The 27,307-nt window shown below is 49.1% G+C and overlaps 1 protein-coding gene across 1 annotated transcript; it reads left to right on the forward strand.

The window, feature by feature from the left end:
- Positions 1–1,495: 1,495 nt before the first annotated feature.
- On the forward strand, positions 1,496–25,444 carry CCDC124 (coiled-coil domain containing 124). Its single transcript, XM_084614571.1, has 5 exons — positions 1,496–1,642; positions 4,983–5,154; positions 20,131–20,317; positions 20,791–20,905; positions 22,788–25,444. The coding sequence occupies exons 2-5, from the start codon at positions 4,996–4,998 to the stop codon at positions 22,990–22,992; spliced, it is 666 nt and encodes a 221-aa protein (XP_084470697.1). The 5' UTR covers positions 1,496–1,642; positions 4,983–4,995; the 3' UTR covers positions 22,993–25,444.
- Positions 25,445–27,307: the final 1,863 nt, after the last annotated feature.

Genomic DNA, 27,307 nt, shown 5'->3' on the forward strand with positions numbered 1-27,307 from the left:
TAAAAAGAGGGTTTTAATGGGAAATCCCAGCTTGACAAGGCATCCAGATGGGCTGTCTGTGGGGACCTCTACACTGCGATAAAAGACCTGCGGCACGGTCACGGCTGGCCCAGGTGAGCTGACTCAGGCTCATGGGGCTCTATAAAATGACAGTGTATACGTTCAAGGTCAGGCTGGAGCCCAGGCTCTGAGATCCTGGGTCTGAACATCTAGGCTGCTATTTTATAGCTCTACAGTCCCAGCTCGAGGCACCTGCCCAGGGCTCGTTGAGTCGGTGCCATGAGTCTTTTATCAGAGTGTAGACATCGCCTGGAAGGTTCAGGCAGGATTGACAGCTGTCAGGGTGTGTCAAGAGCCCAAATGGTGGATTAATATTTGGACAGTCTCCTCGGCCCACTGTGCCCCTCTAGCAGGCATCCCCGCTGTTGATGGGGTGAGCGGAGAGGCAGTGGAAGAGCGGGGGATAACACAGGAGACAGACACATGAGTCCCGCAGGCAGGTTGCTTTTGCTCTTCTCCCAGAGCAGCTCTGTCTTTGGGTCCAGCAGAACCGATGCGGCGCGGAGGCCGTGGCTCGCCTGTGGCAGCATGGTTCTTTGGGTCAGCTCATCAGGACGCTGCTGCTTCTTCAGCTCCCACACAAGGAGCCAGGCCCTTCCAACCCGCCGCAGCAGAAGTTCTGGCTTTTAGGTCCTTAGAGTCATAGAACATCAGGGCTGGAAGGGACCTCAGGGGTCATCTCGTCCCACCCGCTGCTCAACGCAGGACCAACCCCCAACTAAATCATCCCAGCCGGGGCTTTGTCAAGCCGGACCTTAAAAACCTCTAAGGAAGGAGATTCCACCCCCTCCCCAGGGAACCCGTGCCAGTCGTTCTCCACCCTCCTAGTGAAAAAGTTTTTCCTAATATCCAACCTAGACCGACCCCACTGCAACTTGAGACCATTACTCCTCGTTCTGTCATCTGCCACCCCTGAGAACAACCGAGCTCCATCCTCTTTGGAACCCCCCTTCCGGCAGCCGAAAGCAGCGACCAAATCCCCCCTCATCCTTCTCTTCCTTGACTCTTTCCAAGAGGCCACAGGTTTCTGTCCCGCGCCCTGAGGGGTGCACGGCAGAGAAGGGGGGGGGCGGGCTGCACAGAAAACGTGGGGTGGGGGCAGGGGGTGCGTGGCAGACGGGGGAGGGAGGAAGAGGGGGGGTAGCTTGGAGCGGGGCAGCACAGTGATGACGTAGCAGAAGGGCCCACCATCTTTGTGCGGGGCACAAGGTGGGGGCGGGGAGGGGAATGGACCGGGGTCTTTCCCCATAAGCCGCCCCCTCGGCAGCCGACTGCGATCGGGCGGCGGGACGTGCTCCTCGCACAACGCTTTCGAGGGGTGAGCGGGCGAGCGGGAGGAGGAGGGGGCGGTGACGGAGCGCCCCGCACAAAGATGGCGCCCGCCCGGGCGCGCGTCGCGGGCGTGGAAGGACCCAACCAGGCCCCACCCCCGGGCCTGCGCCTCCCCCTCCGCCGGCGTCCGTGCTCCCTTCCCCCAACCCCACCCTTCGCGGCGGCAGGGGCCGGCCGCTGCCCCTCCCCTCAGGCGGGGATAAGGCGCCCCGTGACGGGCGAAGCGAGCGACAGCCGGAGCCGGCAGCAGGTCAGAGCAGGGAGGGGGGAGCCGCTTCCCCCGGGTTATCCGCCCTGGGCTTGGGCCGCGGGGGGGGCCCATTCTGGGGAAGGGAGGTTTGAAGGGGGGGCGGGGCCGGGAGTGGGAGGGAGGTTTGAAGGGGGGGACCTGGGGCCCATTCTGGGGGGCGGGGGCGGGAGGGAGGTTTGAGGGGGGGCGGGGCCCATTCTGGGGGCGGGAGGTTTGAGGGGGGGCGGGGCCCATTCTGGGGGCGGGAGGTTTGAGGGGGGGCGGGGCCCATTCTGGGGGCGGGAGGGAGGTTTGAGGGGGGGCGGGGCCCATTCTGGGGGGCGGGAGGGAGGTTTGAGGGGGGGCGGGGCCCATTCTGGGGGGCGGGGGCGGGAGGGAGGTTTGAGGGGGGGCGGGGCCCATTCTGGGGGGCGGGGGCGGGAGGGAGGTTTGAGGGGGGGCGGGGCCCATTCTGGGGGGCGGGAGGGACGGCTGGCTGGGTTTGGAGGTTCAGTGTATTGGAGCTGGGGTATCTGGTGTGGGGCACAAGGGGTGGGGTGGGGTGGGGGGCTAGGCCTACTCCAGCGTGGGCCAGGCCTGGGTTGGGTTCCTTGTAACCATTCTTTCAAAGCAGTCTGTGCTTTGAGGGGGGGAGTGGAAGTTGACCCCTCATCAAGAGCCATGTGACTCATTAGAGGTCTTCTGCCCCCCCCCCCCAATGACTCCAGGGATGCTGTGTCTGTCAGGCCTGCCCTGGGGGTGGTGTATAGTCTCAGCTCTCCTTGCTCAGGAGGGGTCATCTTCAGTTCAGGAAGGACCAACCTGGGCTCAACTTTAGATAAGCTATTACCAGCAGGACAGTGGGGTGGGAGGAGGTATTGCTTCATATTCTCTGTGTGTATATAAAGTCTGCTGCAGTTTCCATGGTATGCATCCGATGAAGTGAGCTGTAGCTCACGAAAGCTTATGCTCAAATAAATTGGTTAGTCTCTAAGGTGCCACAAGTACTCCTTTTCTTTTTGCAAATACAGACTAACACGGCTGTTACTCTGAAACCTGTAATTAAATCTTTAGAGCGTCTTTGCTGCTTTCCGAGAAGACTCACGTACTATCTCTGCAAACCCTGGTTTTAGTTCCACTTCCCATGCGTGTTTACTTTATGCCAGTTAAATGTTTGCACAGTGCTTTGGAAAATGGGAAGTGCTGCATAAATGAGGACCAGGTAACTGACTTCACACCTTTCTGTATGGTTGTATCCTGTTTGTCTAAAGAACGGTTTGCAGCACATAAGTCATTCTGTCTGCTGAATCTTTACCTTACAAGCCCCACCAGAATTTATATATATTTGCATCAACAACAGACCCTGTAACTGATACAACACTGTTGTCTTGCCTAGACTGAGATTTAAGTTGTGATGTTAAATATGTAGAGCAACTTGCTTCTGACCTGGTATAGTCATGGTAGTGTGCCTGAACATGTTAAGTGTTGAGTTAAAGCGTTCCCCCTAGAGTTCGCCCTCTACCAGCTAACAGATGTTAAAATACAACTTGTCTTCTCTAGAGTTTTAACGTGTTATCTCACATTACTTTAAAAACATCTTTTATTCTAATGAAGATGAAGTGTATGTGAGATGCTTGTTTTAACATTAGGTCAGGGACCCTGGCTTAGGAGTTTCATCTTTAAATTTGATATGATAGTGACAAGAAGTTAAGTTGGTGGGGAAGAGGAAAACAGGGTTATACAGAAATGGTTGCTTTCTTGAGATTTTGTTAATATGCCTTGTATTCCTATTTTAACTTGTGTACAAGCCTAGATTATTTGTGATAAGTGAATATGTTTGAGATGACCTGATAGAAGAACAGGAGTCCAGGACTGGAAAGCTAACCTAGACACTTGTCTTGTGGGCTCTCATAACTTTCCTTTGCTCCATAATCTCATTTTGTGGAATCCTGTTAAAATCACTTGAGGCAATTAATAGAAGCTTCAAGGTTAATTTTGATTTATAACGTGGAAGGCATGAAGCTATAATAAACATTGCCAGTGGCAGACCCAAGTTCTTTAAAGGCTATGAGGAAAAACCACAATACAGTGGGATAGGAGGGAGAATGTGTAGGACAAAGCAATTGCTCCTTCTGTCTGCTCTATATCCCAAAATGGTAAAGAGGCTTGTGTTAAAATGCAGACCATGTATGCTAGCTGTGCTATTATTGAATCAGAAGGTCTCTTGTTTTACTTCCACTTATGAATTCTTGTAGGACAGGAAAGCTGTCATGCCTTTTCCTCTGCGAGTGACTAATAGGGAGAATCCTCACCACAGATGCTTAATAGTCACCAGTGGCTACGTGCACATACGCAGGCGTGGATGCACGGTGTCTGTCAGTTGTATCTGAGTGAAGGGCTAGACTCAAGCCTTTTGCTGTATTTTGGAGGTTGTAGTTTGCTCTAAGAGAGGAAATACTGGTTTTCTTCAGAATGCACAAACAGGACCTCTAGTGGAGTAACAGCAGCTTACATGAAAAAAAAATCTGTTTTTCCAGACCTTTGGCTTTGTTGGATAATTGAATTTTCTCTGTAAGGGTCAAAGTCTCAAAGGAAACCTAGAATTTCATTCTGCAGTCATAGCAGACTGGCTTTTTTTTTTATGTACGTTTGGTGGCTTAGCGAACAGGAATAAGGCCAACCTGTTGGTCCTAAATCTAAATTGTGATGGAAACTAAATATTCTATGCGGAGGTTGCTCCACAGGTCAAGCCATACTAATGTTTGACATGTATATTGCACTTTTCATTTTCTAAACACTTTACAAATCTTCACTAACCCTGCCTGCATCCCTGCGAGCAAGTTAGTATGGGTGTTTGTCCCCCTTTTACAGATGGTGGGGGAGGAACAGAGGGAGAACTGGGGTTAGCAGTTGAGTTCTTGGCTCTCAGTTCTGCTGTCAGCCCCAGTCTGGCCTCTCTGATTTCAAAGCCGTTTGGCTCAGGCTTGGTCTACACTTAGAAGTTATGTCCACGTAGCTACGTCGTCCCGGGGTGTGAAAAACCCCACACCCCTGACCAACACAGCTATGTTGATAAACCCCCCAGTGTGGATGCAGCTATGTCAATAGGCTGCTGCCAACATAGCTAAGCTGGTGTTCCTATGCTGACAGAAAAACTCCATCAGTCAATGCAGGCTGCATCTCTACTAGGGGGCTCTACCAGCCTAGGCTCTGTAGCATAGACATAGCCAGTTGGAAAAAGCAACTTCCTCTCTGGGATTTGGGATCAGAGCTGACCCTGTCTGTCAGGGGTTGTCATCTGAACCCATGGCCCAGGGAAGCACTTTGGCAATGGCTTTTTTTTTCTCCCTTCCCTCCACAGAGCACCCTGAGGGATGCCCAAGAAGTTCCAGGGCGAGAACACCAAGTCGGCCGCTGCCCGCGCAAGGAAAGCTGAGGCCAAGGCAGCAGCTGATGCCAAGCGGCAGCAGGAGCTGGAAGATGCCTTTTGGAAGGATGAGGACAAACACGTCATGAGGAAGGAACAAAGGAAGGTAAATGGAGGAGAGTGTGTGTGTGTGTGTAAGGGAACCTTGTGGCAAGTCCTTGCGTTCACACCTGGGAACCTCAATTTACCTTGCAGGGGTTGCTCCTGTTCTTCTGTTCCAAGGCTACCATTGGTGCTAGAAGCACTGTCCCGTCCTTTTTCAGGGACGGGAGATAGAGCTCATTGCTACCCTAGGAATGAACAGAAGCAGAATGTAGTGAGGAGCATTCGTGTTCATGCACGACTCAGAGCTGTATTAGATTATAGAGCTGCCTTCCTAAGGGCAATGGTGAGAGCCCCATTGGAATTATTTAAACTGAATTGGGTAAAGTGCAGAAGAACCTGTTATAGGGAACAATCCTACAGGAGCCTGGATGACCTGGACCCTAATCTTTTGTGCATCTCCTGCAAATCAAAGAAATATACAATCCACAAAGGATCGCCTCTTTTTGCCGGAAGCTGGGGATGGGGGATGGATCGCTGGATGATTCTCTGGTCTGTTCATCCCCTCTGGGGCACTTGGCACTGGCCACTGTCAGAAGGCAGGACACTGGGCTGGATGGACCCTTGGTCTGACTCAGTCTGGCCGCTCTTATAACGTGACTTTTTTTTGTCTTTTGTAACATTGGTTTTCTGGGGATGAGTTTTCCCAATTAGATTCTAATCCACTTCCTGTGCTCTGTATGTAAATCATTTAGCTGTTCAATAGGTGGATCAGTTCAGTGTTAACTTCTGGACCATTCAGACTTGAAGGTTGTGTTGTGGTGTTGTATGTTGTAGGACAGGTAAATTTCCCTCCCGTTCCAGTAACATTTTTTTGACCTACCATGTCACGTGAAAGCTAGGAAGTTCTCACAGTCCCCATGCAAGCAATACACAAGCAAATGTACTTCTTACTACTTCCATGGGTTTCCTAGAAACTTAATTGCCAACATTAACTGCTAGTAGTACTTGCTTTTCTAAAGCAGGATTTGTTTACCCTGCTGATATCCTTTCCTAGCCCAAGGAGTTCTGCTGGAGTCCTGGAAATGAAATGCCTTGTGTATGTAGGTCTGCTCTCACTGTGAACTCCATCAATGGAAGCTACGTGGGTGTGGCTGAATATATGGGGCTGGTCTGACCTCTGCTAGAGTTTGCCCATTAATTTACATAAACAAAAAACATTAAAGGCCTTTGTGTTCCTTTAGAATAATGTATTTTGGCCTCTCCATTGCAAAGTACTTGTTACAGCTTCACCACTGTTGCAAAAAACCAGAGTACTCTTTTTTTCATTTAGGAACCCCTGGATATTTTTTCAAAAGCATCTGTCTTTTTTTTTTATTTTATTTTAAATATAAAAGGATTTGGGGTTTGGCTATTTTAATTTTGCTTTCAGCTAAAATGGCTGTTAAACAAGTCCCCTAGGAATCCGAGTTCAGAGAAAATCGCTACACAAATGGGTTAAGTCTCTTCTGTGGCTCTTAACTCACTGATTGAAAAACTTGTCGTCCTTGCATCCTGATGCTTTTTCTGACCTAGGTAAAAATCCCCTCTTCACTACCTCCATCCCCCCAAAATAGCAGTATTAGAAAATGTCCCTCTTGGCTGGTATGCCAGTGCAGACGGATTTCTAGGTGTGCCGTCCCAGTGGGGTAGCTCAGCTGCATCTTCCGGAGTTAGTGCTCAAAGGGATGTTTATGCTGGGTCATCACGTCTGATGGCGAAAGGCCTGGTGTCTTGCGGCATGGCGGGTGGCGGTCTGGCACCCTTGGTGCTTCGGTAGCATGCCTGCATGCGGTGCCAGACCCTCTCGTGGCCAGCCACTGCTGCCTAATGGCTTAGAGCCGAGCCGTTCTCTTTACCCTGAGATCACGCTGTAACCAGGTGTTGGGGAGCATTGCGGTGCGTCGGCAGTAAAGCATAAGGTCACTGCACCAGTATCGCTGCACTGCAGCCAGTGGCTCTATTTAAGTTAAATCCAATGTGCGGCATAAGCTGATTGCTGTGGTGGTGATTCGCAGTTACTGAATTGCAAGGTGGTTGAACTGGGGCCTCTGTTTCTGCCATCTTGACTCAAGCAGGGTACTGGGAAAACCAATTGGAGGGAACAGTCCCGTGTTGCTGAAGGAGACGGGCTAAATGAGAGGAACCCAGTTCCTGGTATGCATGTTGCTGCTGTGTATCAGAGTTCACGTTATGTCGGGCATTGCCCACACCCACTGGAACAGAGTTTCCAGTCCAAAGAGCTGACCGTATAAACTGGATCTTCACGCTTTTGTGGCTGGTGTTCTAAGCTTCCTCTTGCGACCTGATGATGTGCTGTAGTGGTCCACCACAGCCAGCTTCCTATTCAACCCACCGTGCAGCTTGGGCCATTGTGATCATGAGAGTGAGGACTGGAGCAGATCCGTGCTGGGTTAGAACATGCACAGCAGAGAGTCCTTGTGGGTGGCAACAGAGAGTCCTTGTCTGATCAGGTCAGGGATCCCAGAACCAGTGGCTGGCTGCTGTAGAAATACCCGAGAGCGAATTTCCATTTCTAGTGTCTCTGATCTGAAGATACCAGCTTTTGGTCTTTAATGCCCATTGATTCATCTCTGGTCTCTTCCGTGCTGTCTTCCATGGCATGCTGCCCATTGGGCATCAGAATGAGAAATAAGCCCCATGTGCTTCATGGAGCAAGAGGCTTGAGGAGCATGTCTATAAACACTTTTTTCTTTATTTTTTTTTCTGTAAAGAAAATGTTACTAAGGAATTGTTTGACCTTATCAAACTTGGGTGTTGCCTGCGCTCGGCATGTGTAGTTTGCTTTTTCTTCCTCTGCAGACAGAAAATTGTTACTGAAGTAATCATAGCTTAGCGAGCCACTTGGTTCAGCTTCCTTCTGAAGTCTTAATGCTACTAATGCACTTTGACTGGGGACGTGGCTATGAGATGCCATCTTCCTCAGCCGAGCTGAGAGCATTAGACAAATGTAATATTGGAATCTCTTGGCATCTTTCCCCTCTCCTCTTTTGTCTCCTTTCCTTCACCCTTCGAAACGGTCTCTTTGCTGCGCTTAATTTAATCTCGATCTACGTCACATCTTAATATGTGCGAGCATAGCCAGAAGGTGCCACCTAGGCCTTAGTCTTAGGAAGCTGCTAATCAGTTGTGAAAATCTAAACGAACGCCTGTCTCCATGAGTATCTGAAACTTGTGGAGGTGTCGACCGTCTGTCTCTCCTTAGGGAGAGTAGACAGTGCACTTTCCACAACTGCAGCACTCTGCTGCAGCTTTAAGAATATCCGTCGCAAAGGGGGACATGGGGTAGTATTCTCTGTGCACCGGGGTTGTAGTTTGCAGTCACTGCACATAAAACAGACCCCTCGATTTCAGGGTCTGGGCATGCTCCACTAAAATGTCGTGTCTTTGCATTTTACTCAATGGCCTTTGATGGATACTTTGCCCACCTCTCGCTGCCTTGCTCTTGGGGACTCTGGAAATGTCCCATGAAATCTGTGGTGCAGCTGGGAAAAGAACCTACATTTCTGGAGTCCCTGTCCAGTGCCTTCATCACAAGCCCTCCTTACTCCCTCTTATTGTGGTGCACTAGGAGCTGGACTGAGACCATCTCTCTCTTTGGCCTGGTATACTCCAGAAAAGCTTTGCTGGTATAGATCTATTCCAGGGGTTGCCAAACAGAAGCTCACGAGCCACATGCAGCTCTTGAACAGTTAAAGTGCGGCTCCCGGGGGGGGGGTTCCCCCTTTTCCGCCTAATAAACTGGTGGGGAGGGGAGCTCAGGACTTCTGGCCTATGGCAGGGCTCAGGGCTTCAGCCCTGCAGGGCACCTCCCCTGGGGCAGAAGCCTCAAGCCCCACCACCCTGCTGCCAAGCCCTGGCAGGTGAGCCCCAGCGGGTGCACCTGGCTCTTGAGGCGATGAAGATTATCGTATGCGGCTCAGAGGGTCAGTAAGTTTGGCCACCCCGATATATTCATTGAACTAAACAGTCAGTCTCCCTCCTGGTGATACAGCACATAAAGGCAAGAGTTCCGTTGTCGGTATAGCTTATCCAGTTCTCCAAATAGGGTAAGCTAGCTGGGCAAAAAGCCTTTTTTGCCAATATAACTGTGTACACTGAGGCTTTTTCTGGCATGGCTTTATTGGTCAGGGAGGTGAGGGGAGGAATCATGCCCCTGATGAAATAGTTGTGCTGGCAAAACTTTTAAGATCTTTGTATGTGTCCCTCAATAGCCATCAGCAGTTAATGACTGAATTGTCTGGGAAGAATTGGCAAAATCCTCAATAGCCCATTTCAGATCCCCTCTGAATCCTGGCCTCTAGATGCATTTTTAATACCTCTAATGGTTCTGCATTTTTGTTTAATATCTGTGATGGTTCTCCTACGTATTACTATTTCCATCTGTTTCCTTTGCCTGGCTTGTCATTCCTCAGGCCCAGAGTCAGAGTAAACATAGTCTGTGTGGTCTAGATAGCAGATGGCAGTTCTTGGATTTTAATTCTGCTGAGCCACCAGCTTGCTGTAGGCCCCTGATCGAATCCTTTGCTCACATTGTGCCTGTCACCCAGTCTTCCCCCAGATGGGCTAAAAGGCAGTGCCTTTCACCTGAGCCTCCTTGGCAAGTGAATAACCAAAAGGAAGTGTGTCAGATGCATGCACCCCATGATATGCCAGGAGGTAAGTGAGGTGGGGGTAAATCAGAGGATTTATATGGACTCTGATTTTAGGAAGGCACCCAAACATGACTAAAGAATCCATGAAACGTATTTGGACAGGATCTGCCAAAGGATGGTATCCAGCAGGGGAATAGCCTTACTCGGTGCAAGAGGGACTTAGTCCTCCTACACATGCCGTAACTGAGAGCAGCACATCTATAACGGTAAGTCTACATTGCAGTAAAACACCCATGGCTGGCCTGGAGCAGCTCACTCGGGCTGTGGGGCTATAAAATTGCAGTGTAGACATTAGGGCTTGGGCTCTGGGACCCTCTCCCCCCACTCCTGGGGTCTCCGGGCTCAGGCTCACAATGTCTACACTGCAAAGTTTTAGCTCCAATCAGCTGACTCAGGCCAGCCATGGGTATGTTATTGCAGCGTAGACATACCCTTAGCTGTTTGAACAACAATACCCTTGTTCATTCAGGACCAAAACGACTCTCCCCGAATCTGTCCAGGTGATGGCAGTAATGTATTACTGCATGGGGCTGGCACAGAGACCGATTATTTCCTGATTTCCTGCAAAATAACAAACTTCCTCAGACTAAATGAAAGCCGTGGGGATAGAATGCTGCAGGGTGTGTTGGTTGTTTTGTTTTAAAACGCCCCTTCTCCCTCCTGCCCCCGGCAGATGCTGACCACCAAAGCCCTTGTGTTGTGAATTAGGATGTAGCGTGCTATTTTCCTCAAGCTGCTGCCTCCCTGAGTCATTTCAGGGTTCAGTGACTCTCTGCACAAAACAATTTTGGTGGGCTCTTTTAAGCACTATAGACACAGCCCGTATGGTGGCATCTTGAATATCTGGTCATTAGGAAGTTTAATGTCCAAAAGGCAACATCAAGGCTTGGCTGATAGGCTTGTGCCTGTCATTGGATGACTTGCTTGTGGCATTTGCTCTTGCTGTGTCTTTAAACCTACAGCATTTTGAGATGATCTCTGCTAATGGAGAACAGTAGATCTATCTTGGCTTTGCTGCGTAATGGCATGTCTGAGCTAACATCAGGCATAGATTTCTATTCTCCAGTATTTCTAGCAACAGACCACTTCTTGTCAGTTGCCATAGGGGACTCTGGGTTTTGTGCTCCTGCCTGAGAGGCAAATCATACAAACTAGACCCAGGCAGCAGGGCTCAGTGGGTAGGGCACTGAACTGGGACTTGGACCTGGTTTCTGTTCCACTCTGCTGCTGCCCTGCTATATGACCTTGGGCAAGTCCTGTCTCTGCATCCCTTCCTGTCTTTTGTCTTGTCCATTTCAGATTTAAGCCCTTGGGGTGCGATTTGTCTCACTGTGGCCAGTGCAAGGGAGGCTGTACGTGCCACTGTCATAATATAGATTGTGCTAGTTCTCTTACCCTGCTGAACACCTCTCTGTGCCTTCCAATCTTGGCCTGGCTCCATATCCTGCCACTCCCAATCAGAAGGCCAGAAATTGAAAGGCCCATTGTGCCAAGCCGGGGTTCAAATGTAGACAAACCAGGTAAAAGCGTCTGTTCTACGCTTCTTTCTTCCCACTCCTCACTCTCCCCTGCCTCCAGCATATGCCTCCTCATATACAAAACCAGCCTGTTGCCTCAGTGAATTACCTTAGCCCCACCCTGCTAAAGTGTCGTGTGTGTGTTTTTCCTCTTGCAATTAACTAAAGTGCAGTCTGGTTGTGGAATACCCTTGAATGCTGAAGCAACAAGTGAGGTGAGTCTGTAGGGAGCTCTGAAGGATGACCGCTTATCACACAGATCTACCAGGTATTGGGGGAAGAGTTGTCAAATTGACTAACATGTTGCATTTGCTGAAAGCACAAAGCTAATATTCAAAATGCTGTCCGGATTAAGAGGTTTTTTTTAAATACATCTCTTGAGATATGATGTCCTTCAAATAGAATTATGCTTGGGGTGTAGAGACATGGCAAAAGGGAAAATTAATGCAAGAATAACACTTGGCTCTCCTCTCATTTGCAATGTTGTACATCCAGCACCGCAAAGATGCTGCTACTTCTGAGGTGGAGGATAGCACGTGGCCATGCTGCACCACTGTTGAGAGTGGGGGAGGAAATGGTAGCAAGAAAGCTTCTCCATCCCACATTGGAGGAAGATGCTACTCTGACATCCAGGAGAGCTTTTAAATCTCCTGTGTGTTCAGCCAAATGGTGGGCTGCCCCAACCTCAGATTGCAAAAATTATTAAAGCTGCCTGTGTGTAGGAAACTCCGCTATGGTCCTGTGCTATCTTGGGAGAACCAGGCACTGTTCTAATGGGGGAAAAGATCTTGGCTGCAAGCCTGTCTGAGATCAGTACCCTCACGGGGGTGTCCTCTCTGCTGGGTGGGAGTGCCCTTCAGAGACTGGCCATTCTGCCCCTAGCGCTCCTGCACGGGTTGTTGGAGAGCTGCCTCCTGCGAAAAGTGAGCTACCTCCCATAGCTTACCCCTGGGGGAATTCTGCACCACTGCGCAATGCAGAATGTATGTTCTGCGCAGAATTTTTTTTTTTTTTCCTGCAGAATTGGTGCTGCAGAGCTGCTGGCCGCTGCTGCGGGCCACTGGACCCAGTGGAGCCTGGCTCCCCAGCTTGCAGTGTGCCTGCACGGGAGGCCTAGCATGCCCTGAACGAAGACCGCAGCCCCGCAGTTATCAGAACATCTAGCCTGGGGGGATGGAGGCCCTATGGCTCTGCATGTGATGACTGCATCCACCTGGGGATGAGAGCGGGCCTGGGAGACCCAGCTGCGCCAGTTCTTAGAGTGCGGCCACACCCTTCCTCACCTTGCATCTTCCAGCAGGACAGTAATGAAGCTGGGTGGGATGGAGCCTGCAGCTGGGCTCTGGGGGAAGAGGGTGCATGTATCTGGGCTGGGGGGGGCCTCCAGCACCCCCAAAATACTTTATGCCAGTGCACGCACACCCGTCTTCATCCCTCCAGCAGCATTCTCTATTTGCAGACTTGACATATGGTAACCCTAGGGGGGCAGGGCAAAAAAATGGAATTGACTAGAAGACTAGAGGGGCAAAATTTCCTCCACGATATGCCCAGCTGGCATGTGTGACGCACCCAGACTGAGGCGCCCAACTGAAGCATAACCGAGAAACCGGAACTGGGTTGTTGTAGGGGTTTCTTTAACACTCTGCTCCTGGGGGAATCTCTCTTGTTGTCTGTATTGTTAGACATACTTACCAAAGTAATTGAAACTGGTGTAATTATTTTGTGTTTTTTAGAAATAAAATAGGCAGAACTTTGCAGACTTTTAAAATATTGTGTGCAGAATTTTAAATTTTTTGGTGCAGAATTCCTCCGGGAGTGATAGCTGTCCTCTTGGCAAGGGGAAGGGCCCTTTAAAGGGATTCAAATAGTGTTGTGACTGGTCTTCCACTTACTGGCTGCTTCATGCTGCCGTTCAGCTAAAGGCAGCTTTGAAGTGCCAGGAAAGCCATTCCCTGCCATGGGTGACCTATGCAGCCAGCTGCCTGGAATCCCTTTTATGCTCTTCCCTCCACAGAGCGTGTCTGAAAGTGGAAGTACCATGCTGTTTCCCTCCACTTCTCACTGTGCTTTGCAGGCTTCTTCAAATGTCAGGCTTCAGGAGGTCTCTCCTCTTAGCTTCTGCACCCCAGTTGGAATGGAGGGAATCCATGGCCACCTCCTTTTAGAGAGAGTAGGCTTCTTGTGATGGCCAGCAAATTAAAGGTCTGTGCATTTAATTGTATCCATCACTGGAAAGATGTCTGTCATGTGTTAGAAGGGTACAGCTGTCTCCCAAAACTCTGCTGGCATCTGAATCCTGTGATGCTCTTGGTCATATTAGTCTGAATCTTGGGGTACAGGTTGGCACCTCTGTACACTAATATCCTCATATTGTAGTGTTCTTGCAGACAGGTATCTTCCCTCCCTCCCTCAGTCCAGTATTACTCTGTGCAGCACCATGCCTTAGCTAAAGGAGGCAATGGAATGTTAAACAGCTGGGATAACTAGGCCCCACGTCCAGATCCTGAGATGGATGCTCACTGCAGCTACAGAAGTGGCTCTGAGCTTGGGGGTGAATGAGACATGGAGAGGGGAGAGTGAGGTCTGGTGGCAAGAGCGCTAGAGGAGATCTGGGCTCAGGCCTAAGTGCTAATTCCAGCTTTGCCACTGACTTGCTGTGACTTCAGTCAAGTCCTGGGACCTTTACTTCTGTTCCTTCCCCCTTCCCCTCCCCCCAGTCTGTAAAAAGGATCTACATTGGAGGTTTTGAGGGCTGATCAATCTGACAGATATGGAGAACCTCAAAGGTCCGTACATGTGCTCAGTATTATTCCAGCTTGCTTATACGCCCTGCTCCTTCTGACCATATCAGACTTTGCATTGCCTAGTTCCTCTGCTCTGTGAGAAGCAATGACTCTTTGCCCTTCCAGCAGAGATCTCTGTGGTGTGCCTCTGAGTCTCCCGCAAAGAGGTTGATTGGGAGCACAGCCACTTCATTTGACCACTTGCTCAGAGCCATGCGGCTGCGACCTTTCTCCCTCCATCTAGGAGCAGGGAATTCATTGTGAAAGTTAATGAGTCTCGCTTGGCCAGTTCTTTGCAAGGCTGGAAACTTTATTTTCAATTGCTAGAAAGGCATATGAGCAGAATATCCAGCCAAGGAAGTCTTCATTTCCTATGCCCTGTTGACTCTGATGCTGTTGTGGGTTTCTCTTCCAGCTGGCTGATCGCTTTGCTTGTATGTTTCACTTATAAAAATGGAAGTGTCCCTTTCATTAGAGCACTCGTGCTGATTCATTGCGGTGACACACACAACTAGGAGTTTCTTCAGGCTCAACCTGGTGAGGAAGTATTTAAATTCCTTTCCTGACGAGCTGTGAGTCAAAAGCAGAAATATAAATTGTACATATTGTCTCTAATGTAAGAAAAGCCCCCTTAGTAGAAATGAGACTGCCCCAAAACTATTTAAAGTCATACTTGGCATGGAATTTCAGCTGTTACCAATCTGTAGAGACCGCTTTGATAAAGGATCCTTCCCCTGAACGACTGACCTCTGAGCTGCGTCAGCCCATTAAGGAAATTGACATTTGTACACTCAGGAACTTGCTGTGAATTTGTTTTTTAAATCCTGGTCCTCATGAACCCGCAAGCCTTATTACTCGGCCACCTGTGATTCAACTCCTGAAGTCACTGCTGTTGCTGCAGACCTCCCAGCTTTGAACCCTACTAAAGGCCCAGAGCAGGTTGGAAAGCCAAGTGCTGATAGTGAAATCAGATCATGTATATTTTGCATGCCTTGTGACAGATTACTAATGATTTGGGCTTGATTACTTTCTGCAAGTGGAAGCCTCTCAATTGTAAACATTAGAGAGCAGGGAGTAATATTGTCTAGTGGTCAGAGCAAGGAACTAGGAGTCAGCATTCCTGGGGTCTATCCACTTAACTACTAAATTGCAGCATGAGCTGGAGGGAAGAGAGCACAAGTTGCTTCCCTTCTCTGCCTCAGCTTCCCCATCCTGTAAAAAGAAGCGGGCAGCTTATTTTGAAAGGGGATATAGGAATGCAGAGTACCATTGCCTGGATTTCTGTACTGTGAGACGAGTGGAGTCGCAGTGTAGAAATACGTGGCTGAGCTACCTGTCTTGTAAAACAAGTTACCCTACTAGCAAAGGGAGTAAAAGATAAATTTTCTGTAACTGCAAATAATGTTTCTGCCCTGAAATGTATTGGTTCCCTCCCTTTACTCATTAGCACTTGTATATCCGCTCCTTATCTGCCTCTTGAATTATTCAAACCTACAGCCAGGCCTGTAGTATCACAAAGGTGCTTCCTGTGCCAGGGATTTCTTTTGGTTACCTTGTTCAGTCACACTTGCCCATCAGAGATAGGACAAAGCGGTATGAGAATAGTTTCGCTTTACAGTAATCCGTATTCTAGACACACAACACCAGTATCATGAATACACTGCTGGTTCTCCTGTGTTCGCTATAGGTCTAACTAATTAAATTACTTATGCGCTCTCTCTGGTAGCTGTGTGTTCAGTGATTTCTTCTTTCTCTGGCAGAACTTTAACATGGTAGTTCCTACAAGTGTGATATTGATGGGGAGCAGAGGGAACCACTGAGTGGTCGTTTAGGCAGGTGGCAGAGAGAGCACAGGGCTTGGGCTCCCACTATATACAACAGTAGTCAATCTGCATTGTCCTGCCATGGACCCACCTGTCCCTTCTTGGTATGTGACGTAGTGTTCGAGGTGGCTCCTGCAACAGTTTTGCCAACCTTAATCCATGTTCCTGGACCTTTCCCTAGAGGAGGCATGTGTCTGACCAGGCTATGCTCCCCTGAGTCGCTGCTTGAAAATATTGAGAGGCCTTGGAGCTGGTGCATGTGGAATGAAGAGCTAGGCAAGAACAAACACAAGTTGCATCACCTCTTAAGCGGGAGCGTCACTAGAGTCTGCTGTCTCCCGTGATACCATTGCTGTATCTGCAGCCGTGCCCAGTTAGCTTTAAGAGGAACAAATGTCTGTTGCTCTGCTTTTATTAGCAAATGCATGAAATGGAATTGCAGCACTGGTGGAATGTGTCTATTTCATACTCAGCAAATCTGTGTAAAATGAGGAGTATGCATGGCTCCTCTTTATTCAGAGCAAATACAGGGATGAATCTCTCAAGTTCCTGGTTTCTCCACATACACTAACCTTTTTAAAATGAATTGAAGGCTGTGAACAGGCTGAAACAGATTCTAGCAGGCTAGTCAGGAATCCCAGCTTGAGTCAGCTGTCTAAACAGAGCTGCCTTACTCCAGAGAAGTGGAAAGATGCAAGGGGAGACTTCTGTCTGTGGTTACTTGCTCAGCTAGGCTTAGGAAGTGCTGTGGGGGCAAACTTCAGTGAGTGGGGTTGCAACCCGGCACGTGGGGTAGCAGTACCACTCGGGTTTGGCCTCACAGCCCCTCTGTCATGGTGGAGGGGCCATGGGGCCAAATCTCAGCGAGTGGTGCTGTGACCCTGTCTGCCAGATCACAATGCCACAGGGTTTGAGGCTCTCTCAAATGGGGGCCTGGGGTAAACCATCCCTTTTTGCCCCCCACCCTTTGCCTCCAGGCTGCCTTGTTGAGAGGCACACAAGCACCATGACAGGGATTTGAGAGAGAGGCATTTCATACGGGACCTGCTCATCAGAACTGTCCCCTGCAATTAGGAAAAAGTTCCAGATTACTTGTGGGGTTTACAAAGAAACAGCAGCTGTAGCTAAGCGGGATGAGGGCTGCTGGATGCAGACCAGCTCTGTCAGTTCTCACAGCTGTGGCCTGGAAACGTGGCTTTGGATGCACAGTGGTTCACCAACAAACTGCTGTGTCAGGATGGAGAGCTCCACTTGTGTTTAACTGTGACCATATGTGGGGGTTTTAAATCCAACTGCAAGTCATATTTCCTACAGCAGAGAACCTCAATGTGTAATTGACTCTTCTTAGCTTAATCTGAATTTGTAATGAGGGCTTTAAAATCCTTCATTGTGGCATGGCCAGGCTTCAGCTTCGTAGTAAGCAATTGGTACTAGTAGGAAAACCATCTGCTATTGAAGTCAGAAGTACTTAGTTAAAAATCTTGTTAAAGCTTTTTTTTAAAAAAAAAAAAAAAAAAAAAACCCACAAAAAACCCCATAAAGCAGCCCTGCAGTGAATTCTTCTAGCTGCCCAGAGATACAGGGGTTTGGGCAGTGGACACTTAGGGGAAAATCCCCTACAGGAGGGCGTGTTTGACTTCTGGCTGGTGAATGGGACTTGCATGAGATCAGGCAAGAATTGAAGAGATTTGGGCTTGCAGAGGAAAGGGCAGTATCCGGGCCAGAGAGAACGAAGTGTAGTGACAGCAGAAATAGTACCTTCGTGACACACCTGCTGGCTACTGCCACAGTCCTTCTTAGCCGTGTCCACTCTGCAGTGGTCTGCTGCCAGGAGAGCTGGGTTCATTCTGCCATCTGCTGTTGGGTTAAATGCTGATGGGTGAATCTGTTCTTGCATCAGAGCCAGTAGAAAAACAATGAATGGCTTTTAGTTTTGGTTGTTCACCTTGAACTTAAAGCATTAATGAAAATGATCTGGAAAGACCCTTCTATCTGTGGTGCTCTTCCCTCTTTAATGGAGTCTGGCGAACCCACTCATCTAAGGCAGTTGCATCTCTCCATTCCGTTTCTTGATCTTATTTGAGCAACGTAAAGCAAGTGGGCTCATCCAGCTCTTGTGGGAGCCAGGGAACCTACTTAATGTGTTAGGAGATGACTCCTGCTGGGACAGGCCAGGACTGGCTGAGCCAAGTGCTAGAACAATGTAATGTCCTCTCCAAAGGCATTGGAACAAAGCACTTAGTGAGCCAGAATTTGAAGCCTGCCAATTGTAATAAACTTCATCCCCATAATGACTTTTTTCCATCCTGGATTGTAGCTGCTCTAACTCTGAGGTATGCTAGTATCCTACTTCTCCGCCTGGATTGAAAGGCTTAGTCCTTATCAGATGGTGGCTCCAGGGGCACATTTTATATTGCTGTCTGTCTGGTCTGAACCTCCTTAAGCTCCCAAGCTGAGGAATGGCTTAATGAAAATTGTTTTTTCCAAAGTAGCTCTAAAACCTAGCCTTATTTACAGTCTCTAAAGTGGGCCATACCCTGACATGCATAATACCATACTCCTTAAACACGGTGAACGAGGCAGGGTGCATTACCTCTTCAGTTGTTCTACTCCACAGCTGCCTTTCAGAGCAAAACCCATGATGATAACGCCAGATATAGTTAGCTGTACCATCCCTGTGAATAATGGATGAGACCCATAATTGGCCACTTAACTAACCTAAGTACTGGACTGCTATTGGGACTGAAGTCGCTTTGTGACCCTGGCAGACAAAATCAACCTGGACAGAATGATGTTGCTATTTGCTGTGAAACAGTCTGTGGCTTTGACTCAAATATGAAAATAAAACTCAAAAGCTGCTAAAATCCTAGTGCATGATTGCACTATTGTCTCCTAGCAGTGCCTTTGCCAGCAAAATGGAGGTTCGACATCTTGGGTTAAATTGGCAGTGTTTCTTGCTTAAGGACTACAATAATTGCTTCAGATTAGCCTTTTGATTCTCTCTTAAAGGAGAAATCTGAGAAACTGTTGGGCCTTTTTGATCAGAATGTCAAGACTTCTGAACTTTCCAACTTTGACCCTTTCACTCTTATTAAAATTAACCGTGGAAAACTTATCCTGATTAACGGTCTTGGTCGGCATCTCTCCCCATTGACGGGTTATATTTCACCACGCTGACATCACAATGAACAGTACATGATTACAGATTAAGATTGGGGGGAGGAATTGGCAAAAGCATGGAGTGTGAAATTACCTCATCTAATTACGATTCTGAGATGGGCCTTGAAATCTCAGGATGACGGGCAAAATTCCTGGCCCACTTTTTGTGAGGTAGCCTGGGGAAGGGGCCTAGAATATAAAGTTTGGCAGAGCTTCAGTGAACTCTGCTGCAAACACTGGTGGGGACCCCATGTGCTGTCCCATATTGGACATTCCCTTAGTCTCATGACTGGGTGGGCAGCCAGCAGGGGTCATTGTTGAGTGACACACAGCTCACGATGGTGATTCAACAGAAGTTGATGGGAGACTAGAGTTTGAAACTAAAACATTACTGAGTGAATATAAAAACAGCGGTGTGCTAAAGAGGTGCCTTAACACCCCCACAGCCCCCGCTGTGCTGCAGGTGATGCACTATTGTAATGATCACTCTAAAGGCTGGGTACCTTTGTGTTCCCGTGTTTTATTACTTGTCCTAAATGTAGACCGGCGCCAATTTCCTTCAGCATGGTTTTCCTAATCCAAATGCAGCCTGTGCTTGGTGGCATGTCGACCTAGCAACTAGGGGATCTCTGGATATAAACAAAGGATCTCTCATGTTCCTGCATGTAGCAGAGCTACCAAGTGCCTCTCCTGTTCTGGCTTCGCTCTAAAACCATTCTTGAGCATCTTGCTCTGAGTGGAAAAGGTGGTAAGCAGATGACTCAGTTGTCCATGCTTGGTGGCTGGGGTGTATATTGGAGTGAGGGGCAGGGAGAGCAAGTGGGTTATGATTATGAAGAAGCTAGATGCCCATCTCCATACAAGTCATTTTCTCTCTGGCCCTAGCAGGAGGGTGGACTTGATTGAATCAAAATGAGTGTCTTCCATCTCCGTCTCCTGTGATCCTAGGTTGCTTTAGAGTGGCTGATTTGATGCTGGAAGTGGGCATTGTGGGACAAGAGGCCTGGGGCAGGAAGTGACCTCACATTGTCTCTCCCTTCCAGGAGGAGAGGGAGAAGCGCCGGCTGGAGCAGCTGGAGCGCAAGAAGGAGATGCAACGCCTGCTGGAAGAGGAAGACGCGAAGCTGAAAGGGAAGTTACCGAAATCAGTCACACCAGGCAAGATCACCAGGGCTCAGATTGAAGAGACAATCCGGAAAGACCAGCAACAGAAGGAGAACGGAGATGAAGGTTTGCAGCTTCCCCGTCATTATACCATTGAACGTCCCCTACTAGCCCGAGGGTTTAGGATGCCTCGCAGGTGGGCTGCTCAGGCCTCGTGAGCACCCCAGAGAGCAAGCCACTTCTGTCTGCCTTTGGTGAAGTACAAGATGTCCTGGAGGCCAGAGAACCCCTAGTTATCATGTCCAAGTGATGCACCCTTGTTGTGTCCCTGCTAGGGACTCCTAGCTGCTGCCTGTATAATTAGTCCCAGTATCTCTAAGCACAGACAGAGAGGAGGGGTTCCGATCCTAGGCGATTTAAACTTGCATTTCACTCTCCAGGATCCTGGGTAAACTTGCTGTTGTGTCGCTCTGTACACCAGACTTGTTTAACCCTTGAGGTATTGGCCTTCTCCAGAGTGCCAGCCAAACAAATATTCTGCACCTCTTAAAGGCTTCATCTGGCTGGGAGCTGAATTTTTTTCCCCCTTCCTATTCCAGTGGAGAAGCAGAAGAGCCACCTTGATGTTCCCTTGGAGGAAAACATCAACAGAAGAGTGTTGGAGGAAGGCACCGTGGAAGCCAGAACCATTGAAGATGCTATTGCAGTCCTCAGGTATTTGGCCATAGCTTCATGGTGCTTCCTTTGGAGGGGCCGGTTTCCTTAGAGATTCCCCAGAAGCAACCCTGCCATGAAGGTGCCAGCCCAGGCATCTTTGGGTGTTTTTTAACACTTAAAAATGTAGCTGTTCCACTCTGATGCAGCAAGAACAAGGCAAGTCCATCAGCCTCCTGCTGCACACCCTCTAATCCCTGCCCAAAAAGCAAAACTTCCCAAAAGCACGGTGTAACCGGGCCTTAATGGGTCACAACTGAGGATGCCAAATTCAGGACCAACTGCTGAGAAATGGGGCAAACGCAGCCCTAAACTGGTGGCTATTCCTTTATAAGATATCCAAACCAGCCACAAAAGTAAACTCCTGTTTCCCTGCACTGGCTAACAAGAAAACATAAAGGCAGTTTCCTCAGGCATTCCAGTTCTTATCTCTGAATCCAGTGTTTTTAGTGGTGATATGAGTGGTTCTTTACAACCAGTCTCATCAAATAATAGGTTCTTCTGATCCCAAAGGGCCAGCCACACACCCAGGTCACTATAGAACTTAAATCTTACCCAAAAATCACACTGATGCCAATCCTTTAGTATCTAAAATCTAAAGGTTTGCTTATTTAAAAAAGGGAGAAAAAGGTGAGTTAAAATTGGTTAAAGGAATCAATTATGTACAGTAATGGCAAAGTTCTTGGTTCAGGCTTGTAGCAGTGATGGAATAAACTGCTGGCTTAAGTCAAGTCTCTGGAGTACATTCACAGCTTGGATGGGTCATTTGGTCCTTTGCTACAAAGTGAAGCTCTGAATAAAGTTCCTCCAGAGGTAAGAAGCAGGACTGAAGACAATGGAGGTGTTTCCAGGGCCTTTTATAGCTTTTGCCATGTGGAGGGAATCCCATTGTTCTTACTGTGGAAAATTACAGCAACAAGATGGAGTTTGGAATCTCATGGGCAAGTCACATGTCCATGAGTGTCACCTAGTCACAGCAGGACATTCCATTAAGTGTAGAGGGGCATCTCCCATGGCCCGTTAAATGTTCTTTCGATGGGCCACTCCATATGAATAGTCCCTCCAAGATGTGCTGGGTGCTACCTTGTGAGCAGTACCCCAGGAGCCAACAATTGAAATCCAGGTCTAGAGCCAATACTTATAACTTCCCATACAAAAATGATACATGCAGACAGATAGCATAATCATAACCAGTCAGTCCTAACCTTTTCATCGCCACTTCACTCGACAACCTTTGTGCAATATTTGCTGCAAATATTGTACACAGTGGTTGCAACCATGACCTGTATGGTCATATTTTAATCAGATAATGTCACACATGGTCAGTCAGAATGAGGGGGGGAGCATCATTGCTTTTTGTTTGTCCTCGGAGGTATTCCGTTTGCTGCGTTTACAAATGGGGCTAAGGCCTCCTTTTGAAACTCCCCTGGGATCAGAAAAACCAGCTGTCCTCTTTCTGCTTCCAATGTCCTCCTGGGTGGTGAAGATCCCACCAGCTGAATTCTGCCAACCCCCCTGTTTGATGCAGGAAGGCACAAAAGACTCCAGTTTGCTTTCCTGGCGCTCTATCTACTGTTCTGCACAGGGGTTAGAGCTGTTGTGTCTGAGTGGGCAGACTGGAGATGCCTGGGGAGCAGAGCTGCTGTGTCAGAGAGTGTCTTTCCAGCATCGCTCTTCTGACTGAAGTATCCTCCAGACATTGTCACTGCTAAGGAAACTCAGCCATAGATGATGTGGTTAGAACTGGACTAGGCCAATGATCTAGCCCAGGCTCCGACCAGGTTAAGGTTATTCCCCAGGGCCTGGGCTGAGCTGGTGCCAGCTAGAAGCGACTAAGATTCTTTTTTCTAGTAGTATTCCCCCTTTTTAATTCTCCTCACAGTGTTGCTGACGACCTGGACCGTCACCCAGAGCGCCGGATGAAAGCTGCCTTTGCCACATTTGAAGAGATCAATCTGCCACGCCTAAAGCAGGAGAACCCCAACATGCGCCTCTCCCAGCTCAAGCAGCTCCTCAAGAAGGAGTGGATGAGGTCCCCAGACAACCCAATGAACCAGAGGCACATGACCTACAACAGCCAAAAATAGAACTGGAAAGAAGCCAGCCATCCCTCTGAGGCCCTAGGGCTTCCTTCAAACACGTAAGAAAACAAGGCCACCCAGGAACCTTGCCTCATTTATTCCCCCCGCCCCCTCTCCATCTCTTTTGTGCCCTGTTGTTGGACTCCTAATTAAACATGAGGCTTCCTGATCCAAACAGATGCGTGCAGCTCTTCTCGGGGTGCCCCAGGGAGCCTGGCTCCCTGATTTTGGCTGGAGCCTTGCCTGCTGCAGATGTTCTGAAACTGTCCGTTGCATACAGACCTCTCCAGAGCAGCCCGTTTTTTATATCCTTAGGCAGCTGGGCCAAAGCAACCCGGACGGATTAACTCTATCTTTAACTTTGAAAATCGTGGTAGTCCTTTTGGAAGTGTCACTCCTACCCCCCCCCCCCCCCGGAGAGCTCAGAGCATTGTACCAAATCTGGCACTGCCATATGGACGCTCCCAGCACCATCCATGACTGTCTAGACATCTGAGCTGCCCAGCACCACATTTAAGCCCCTCTCCCATTCAAACTGAAGTGTTCTCTTTTTATCCCAGTCTCTCTTGTAGCTGCCCTAACACCTTGTTTACAAGAATCCTCTCAATGCTGAGCTGGTGACATGTGGCAAGAGAACAGTGTGAAGAAGGCATCTGCTCTGGGCCACAGGTCAAGCAGCGCTAGGTTGTTCTGGGAAGAGGTAATGGGCTAGGAGTGGGTTTTAACCCTAACTGCTAAGCCACCATCCTGCCTGCAGTTGCCCACTGCTGTTTCCTCGGTGTCAGTCAGTGACACAGCGGGGGCAGGGAGTGGAATCGAAGGATATGAACAGTATTAGAGGAAACTCTTCCAGTGCAGCCACTTGTCGTTCTCTGCCTTCCCTTCTATCTCCAAGGGAAAAGCAAAGGACCTTGATGACCTAGCACAGTGCAGTTGCCCCCCTAACGCTGCAGAGTGTAAGGTGCTATCACTTCTCTACACAGAGTTCCCCACAGCCCATGTGTGGGAATCCTAGAGCTTTGCAGCGGGAGATCAGAATGGGACTTCAGAGAACACTACACATGAAGAGCAGTCTCAAGCCGGGAAGACTGGGGCCTCTTGTAGCCTGGGGTGCGTTTTCCTCTCGAAAGGGAAATGTGGATCTTGCACCATGGCAACTAACCCAAGGGGTCAAAATGACTTTCTCCCACCTACTGCGTGAAAGCACCAGTTTGACACCCTGCTCTGTGTTGCCCTAGACACACCCCTTCACCAGGAGCCCTTTAAACTCTGCTCGCTGGCCCAATCAGCAGTGCCATTGTGTTTTGTTAATAGTCCTAACCCTCTCCCTTCTGCAGTATTGAAGCTAGGTAATAAAATATCCACCCTGAAACAAAAGGCTGAGAATTCCCTTGCAAGAGTTGCCGTGCTCCTGGAAACACCAGGCGTGCAGCGGAAAGGGCTTCGTGCTAAGGTGGAATTCTAGCCCTCACATTAAAGGTACAATGCTTACCTCCCCCTGTTCCTGCCAAACTGTGTTCTAACCACCTCCTTTTGAAATTAAAACCTCACGAGGTTGGTCCAAGGCCATCACCCTGCCTTTGTGCTTATGCTCCATGATTGCAATCAGCTCCAGCCCTAGCCCTAACCCATGCCATGTCTCTGGCATGTCAAGCCTATGCTGCTGTAATCTGGCATTTAATCCTAACCTGCTTGCTGGGTGAATGAGGAGACCGTGCTCAGCTGGGGATGACATTCTTTGTAAAGCTGCTCCATGAGCCAGCTCATGACCCTCACTTCCATCGCCCCCCTACCACAAAGCACTAGCCTACGGGCAGCCTCTCCTAATGTCTTCACGGGTTGAATCTGTGCCTGCCCTGGATGGAAATCTGACTACACAGGTCAAGTTTAGGGCTGGCCTCTATTGCAGTAGGAAGGTGTAGGGAGGTTTTTTGTGGAGTCCTTAGCTGCTAGCCTGCAGGGTTGGGGATTTCTTTTAATGGCACTAAACACAGAGGGCAATCTCTCCACCTGCTGCACTTTTTAGGAGTGGCCAAACACATGCCTGCTTGCTGTTGCATTTCAAGTGGCTGCTCATGCACTGTGGTAGCTGTGAAGAGGCTCTGATCTGAGCTTGGAGAGACCGTAAGGTTTGCATTGAAAACCCTTTTAGTTGCAGCTCACCTATTGCTTTGGCTTCATATCCAGACGGATACTCTTCACATTAACCTTTGTCCTCTTTGCACCCTACTCCAACTTGTTTCAGAAACAGGATGACTGAAACAGTCCTGCCCCTTCCCCCATCCCCAAGAGTTCAAAGAAATCCAGCTGGTACAAGGGCAGGGAGAAATACACGATAGCATCTTTCCCTCTCCTTTTAGTGTGAAAAGCTCCCTATTTTTGTTTTAATCTAATATTAAAAATGGAAATCCCAACCTGTAAGCTATTGAAGAAATAAAGCCTTTGGATCATGCTGGCATATTTTTCCCCCTTCCCTTCCTTCGTATGTATCTGTTCAAGGAAGCAGAAAAACTGTTCCCACTCAAAGATCACAGGAGTCAACACTGACAGCTTCCTGACTGGATTCTTTTTGGGCCAAGCATGGTTGAAATTCTCTTGTCTTATTCCTCTGTAGACAATGTGGCATTCAGGCCCTTCACCACTGCACTCCATCAATTGAGACTGGTCCTTGGAAAAAATGGAGGGGGAGCTGAAGTGGTTTGAAATCTCCCTTAAGTGTGCCTAGAGAAGTTTCTGTTTAATGAGCCTTTTCTTAGGGCTACATTCGAGGGGAAATTTACAGCCTTCCCACCAGCAGTGACCTTGAGCTGGGATGGGAAGAAGAATTCTAAGTCCCCTCCAGCACTTGCATGGCACAGATCAAATATGGAGCTATTGGTTCCTATTTCAACAGCTGTTCATGGGCTACTGCTGTGAGCTTTACCAGCAAAGCTTGAGTTGCTTTCTGAAGGCCAGAGAGAAATGGCCCTGTTTGACCTGTTTGGGATGATTTAATTGGGTATGGGTCCTGCTTTTGAGCAGGGGGTTGGACTAGATGACCTTCTGAGGTCCCTTCCAACCCTGATGTTCTATGACTGTCCTACCTTGGAGGGGTTGCCGAGGAGAGAGGCTCATGCATTTACACCCTTCGCTCGAGGTTTAACTTCCAATGCAGCTTTGGTTACAAATGAAAATGAGTTTTTTGTTTCTAAGTTGGGTCTTGGGAACCTTTGTCCTGGGTCAAAAAACAGAAGTGGGCAGTGCATTTGGGTAAACTTAAGAACTGCCAGAGCTGATCCATCCTGTTGTAAAGGTCTGTGTAACGCTCCCACACCCCTCCCCCTGCTAGGGCCCCCTGCTTGTCTGTGTCTGCCGAGTAGCAGAGGTACTAACCTGCGCCCAAACCAGCTTTTTGTTGTTGTTCCTGGCTCGTCCAAAGATTTCCAGCCCAATTCTATGCGCTGAGGGGTGTGGAGAAAGGACTGAACTGGCTGAGGTCTGGCCCTGGCCAGTGCTAAAATTCACCTGAGTGGGGTGGCAGTCTCTGCCCTTGCCTAGCCCTGCACTCGGGATTGAGGAGCAGAGGCGTGGGGGCAACCCTGGCCTGGACCAGTAGGGGGGCGTAGAATTACGGTACCTTGAAAGAGGTGGAAGGGTAGTAGAGAGGACTGAAGCTCACACTAGTCCCAATGCTGCCCTAGGGCTCCTCTCCACCTTCTGCAGAAACCAGGAAGTAAACCAAGGTGAGCGTTGGTCCCTTCCCTACCATGGGGGAATATCAGTGTCCTCTGTCAAGTGGGGAAGGGACTGCTGTGTGTGTGGTGGTGGGGGGGGAGCTGAGGCCAGAAGTGGTAAGAGAAGTTGGATTCCCCCCTCAGCTGGCCCGTTAGAGGTGACTGACCTGTCTTGCCTTGCAAACTCAGCAGAGCTGAGCAAGTGGAGAGGAAGCAGCAGTGCTGGGCTTCCCTCTGCGCTGCTCCTGGGGCTGATCTCCTCTGCTGGCTCTGGCTGCGTCCAGCAAAGCAGAAAGCTCACTGGAGCGGTGCTTAAACTTCTCCCTGCTTATTAATTGCAATTTATCAAGGCAGTTAGACATGATGGGGAGAGCGTGCGCTGTGGCTGAGGGGAAGCACCCACCTGTCCCGTGGGGGCCTCTGCATCACCTCTGGCTGGACTTGCTGGAGTACTTCGGAAGCATTCATCAGCCAGTGAACTTGGCACTGAGGTGGGGCATTATTAGATTGGGGCAGGAAGAGTAGACTCATGGCCTGGCCTATCTAGGGTCCCTGGGCCATGTACTCTAGCCTGTGTCTGGCAGTGGCCAACGCAGTTGGTGTGTCTC

The sequence above is a fragment of the Lepidochelys olivacea genome (genome assembly GCF_965140295.1).
Source record: "Lepidochelys olivacea isolate rLepOli2 genome assembly, chromosome: 25".
NCBI classification, from domain to species: Eukaryota; Metazoa; Chordata; order Testudines; family Cheloniidae; genus Lepidochelys; species Lepidochelys olivacea.

Bases quoted from the DNA above. Each gene is read 5' to 3' on its own strand.
- CCDC124 (XM_084614571.1), top strand. From the start codon at position 4,996: ATGCCCAAGAAGTTCCAGGGCGAGAACACCAAGTCGGCCGCTGCCCGC. The intron at 5,155-20,130 runs GTAAATGGAGGA...TCTCCCTTCCAG, and splicing joins TGAGGAAGGAACAAAGGAAG to GAGGAGAGGGAGAAGCGCCG. The intron at 20,906-22,787 runs GTATTTGGCCAT...TTCTCCTCACAG, and splicing joins GATGCTATTGCAGTCCTCAG to TGTTGCTGACGACCTGGACC.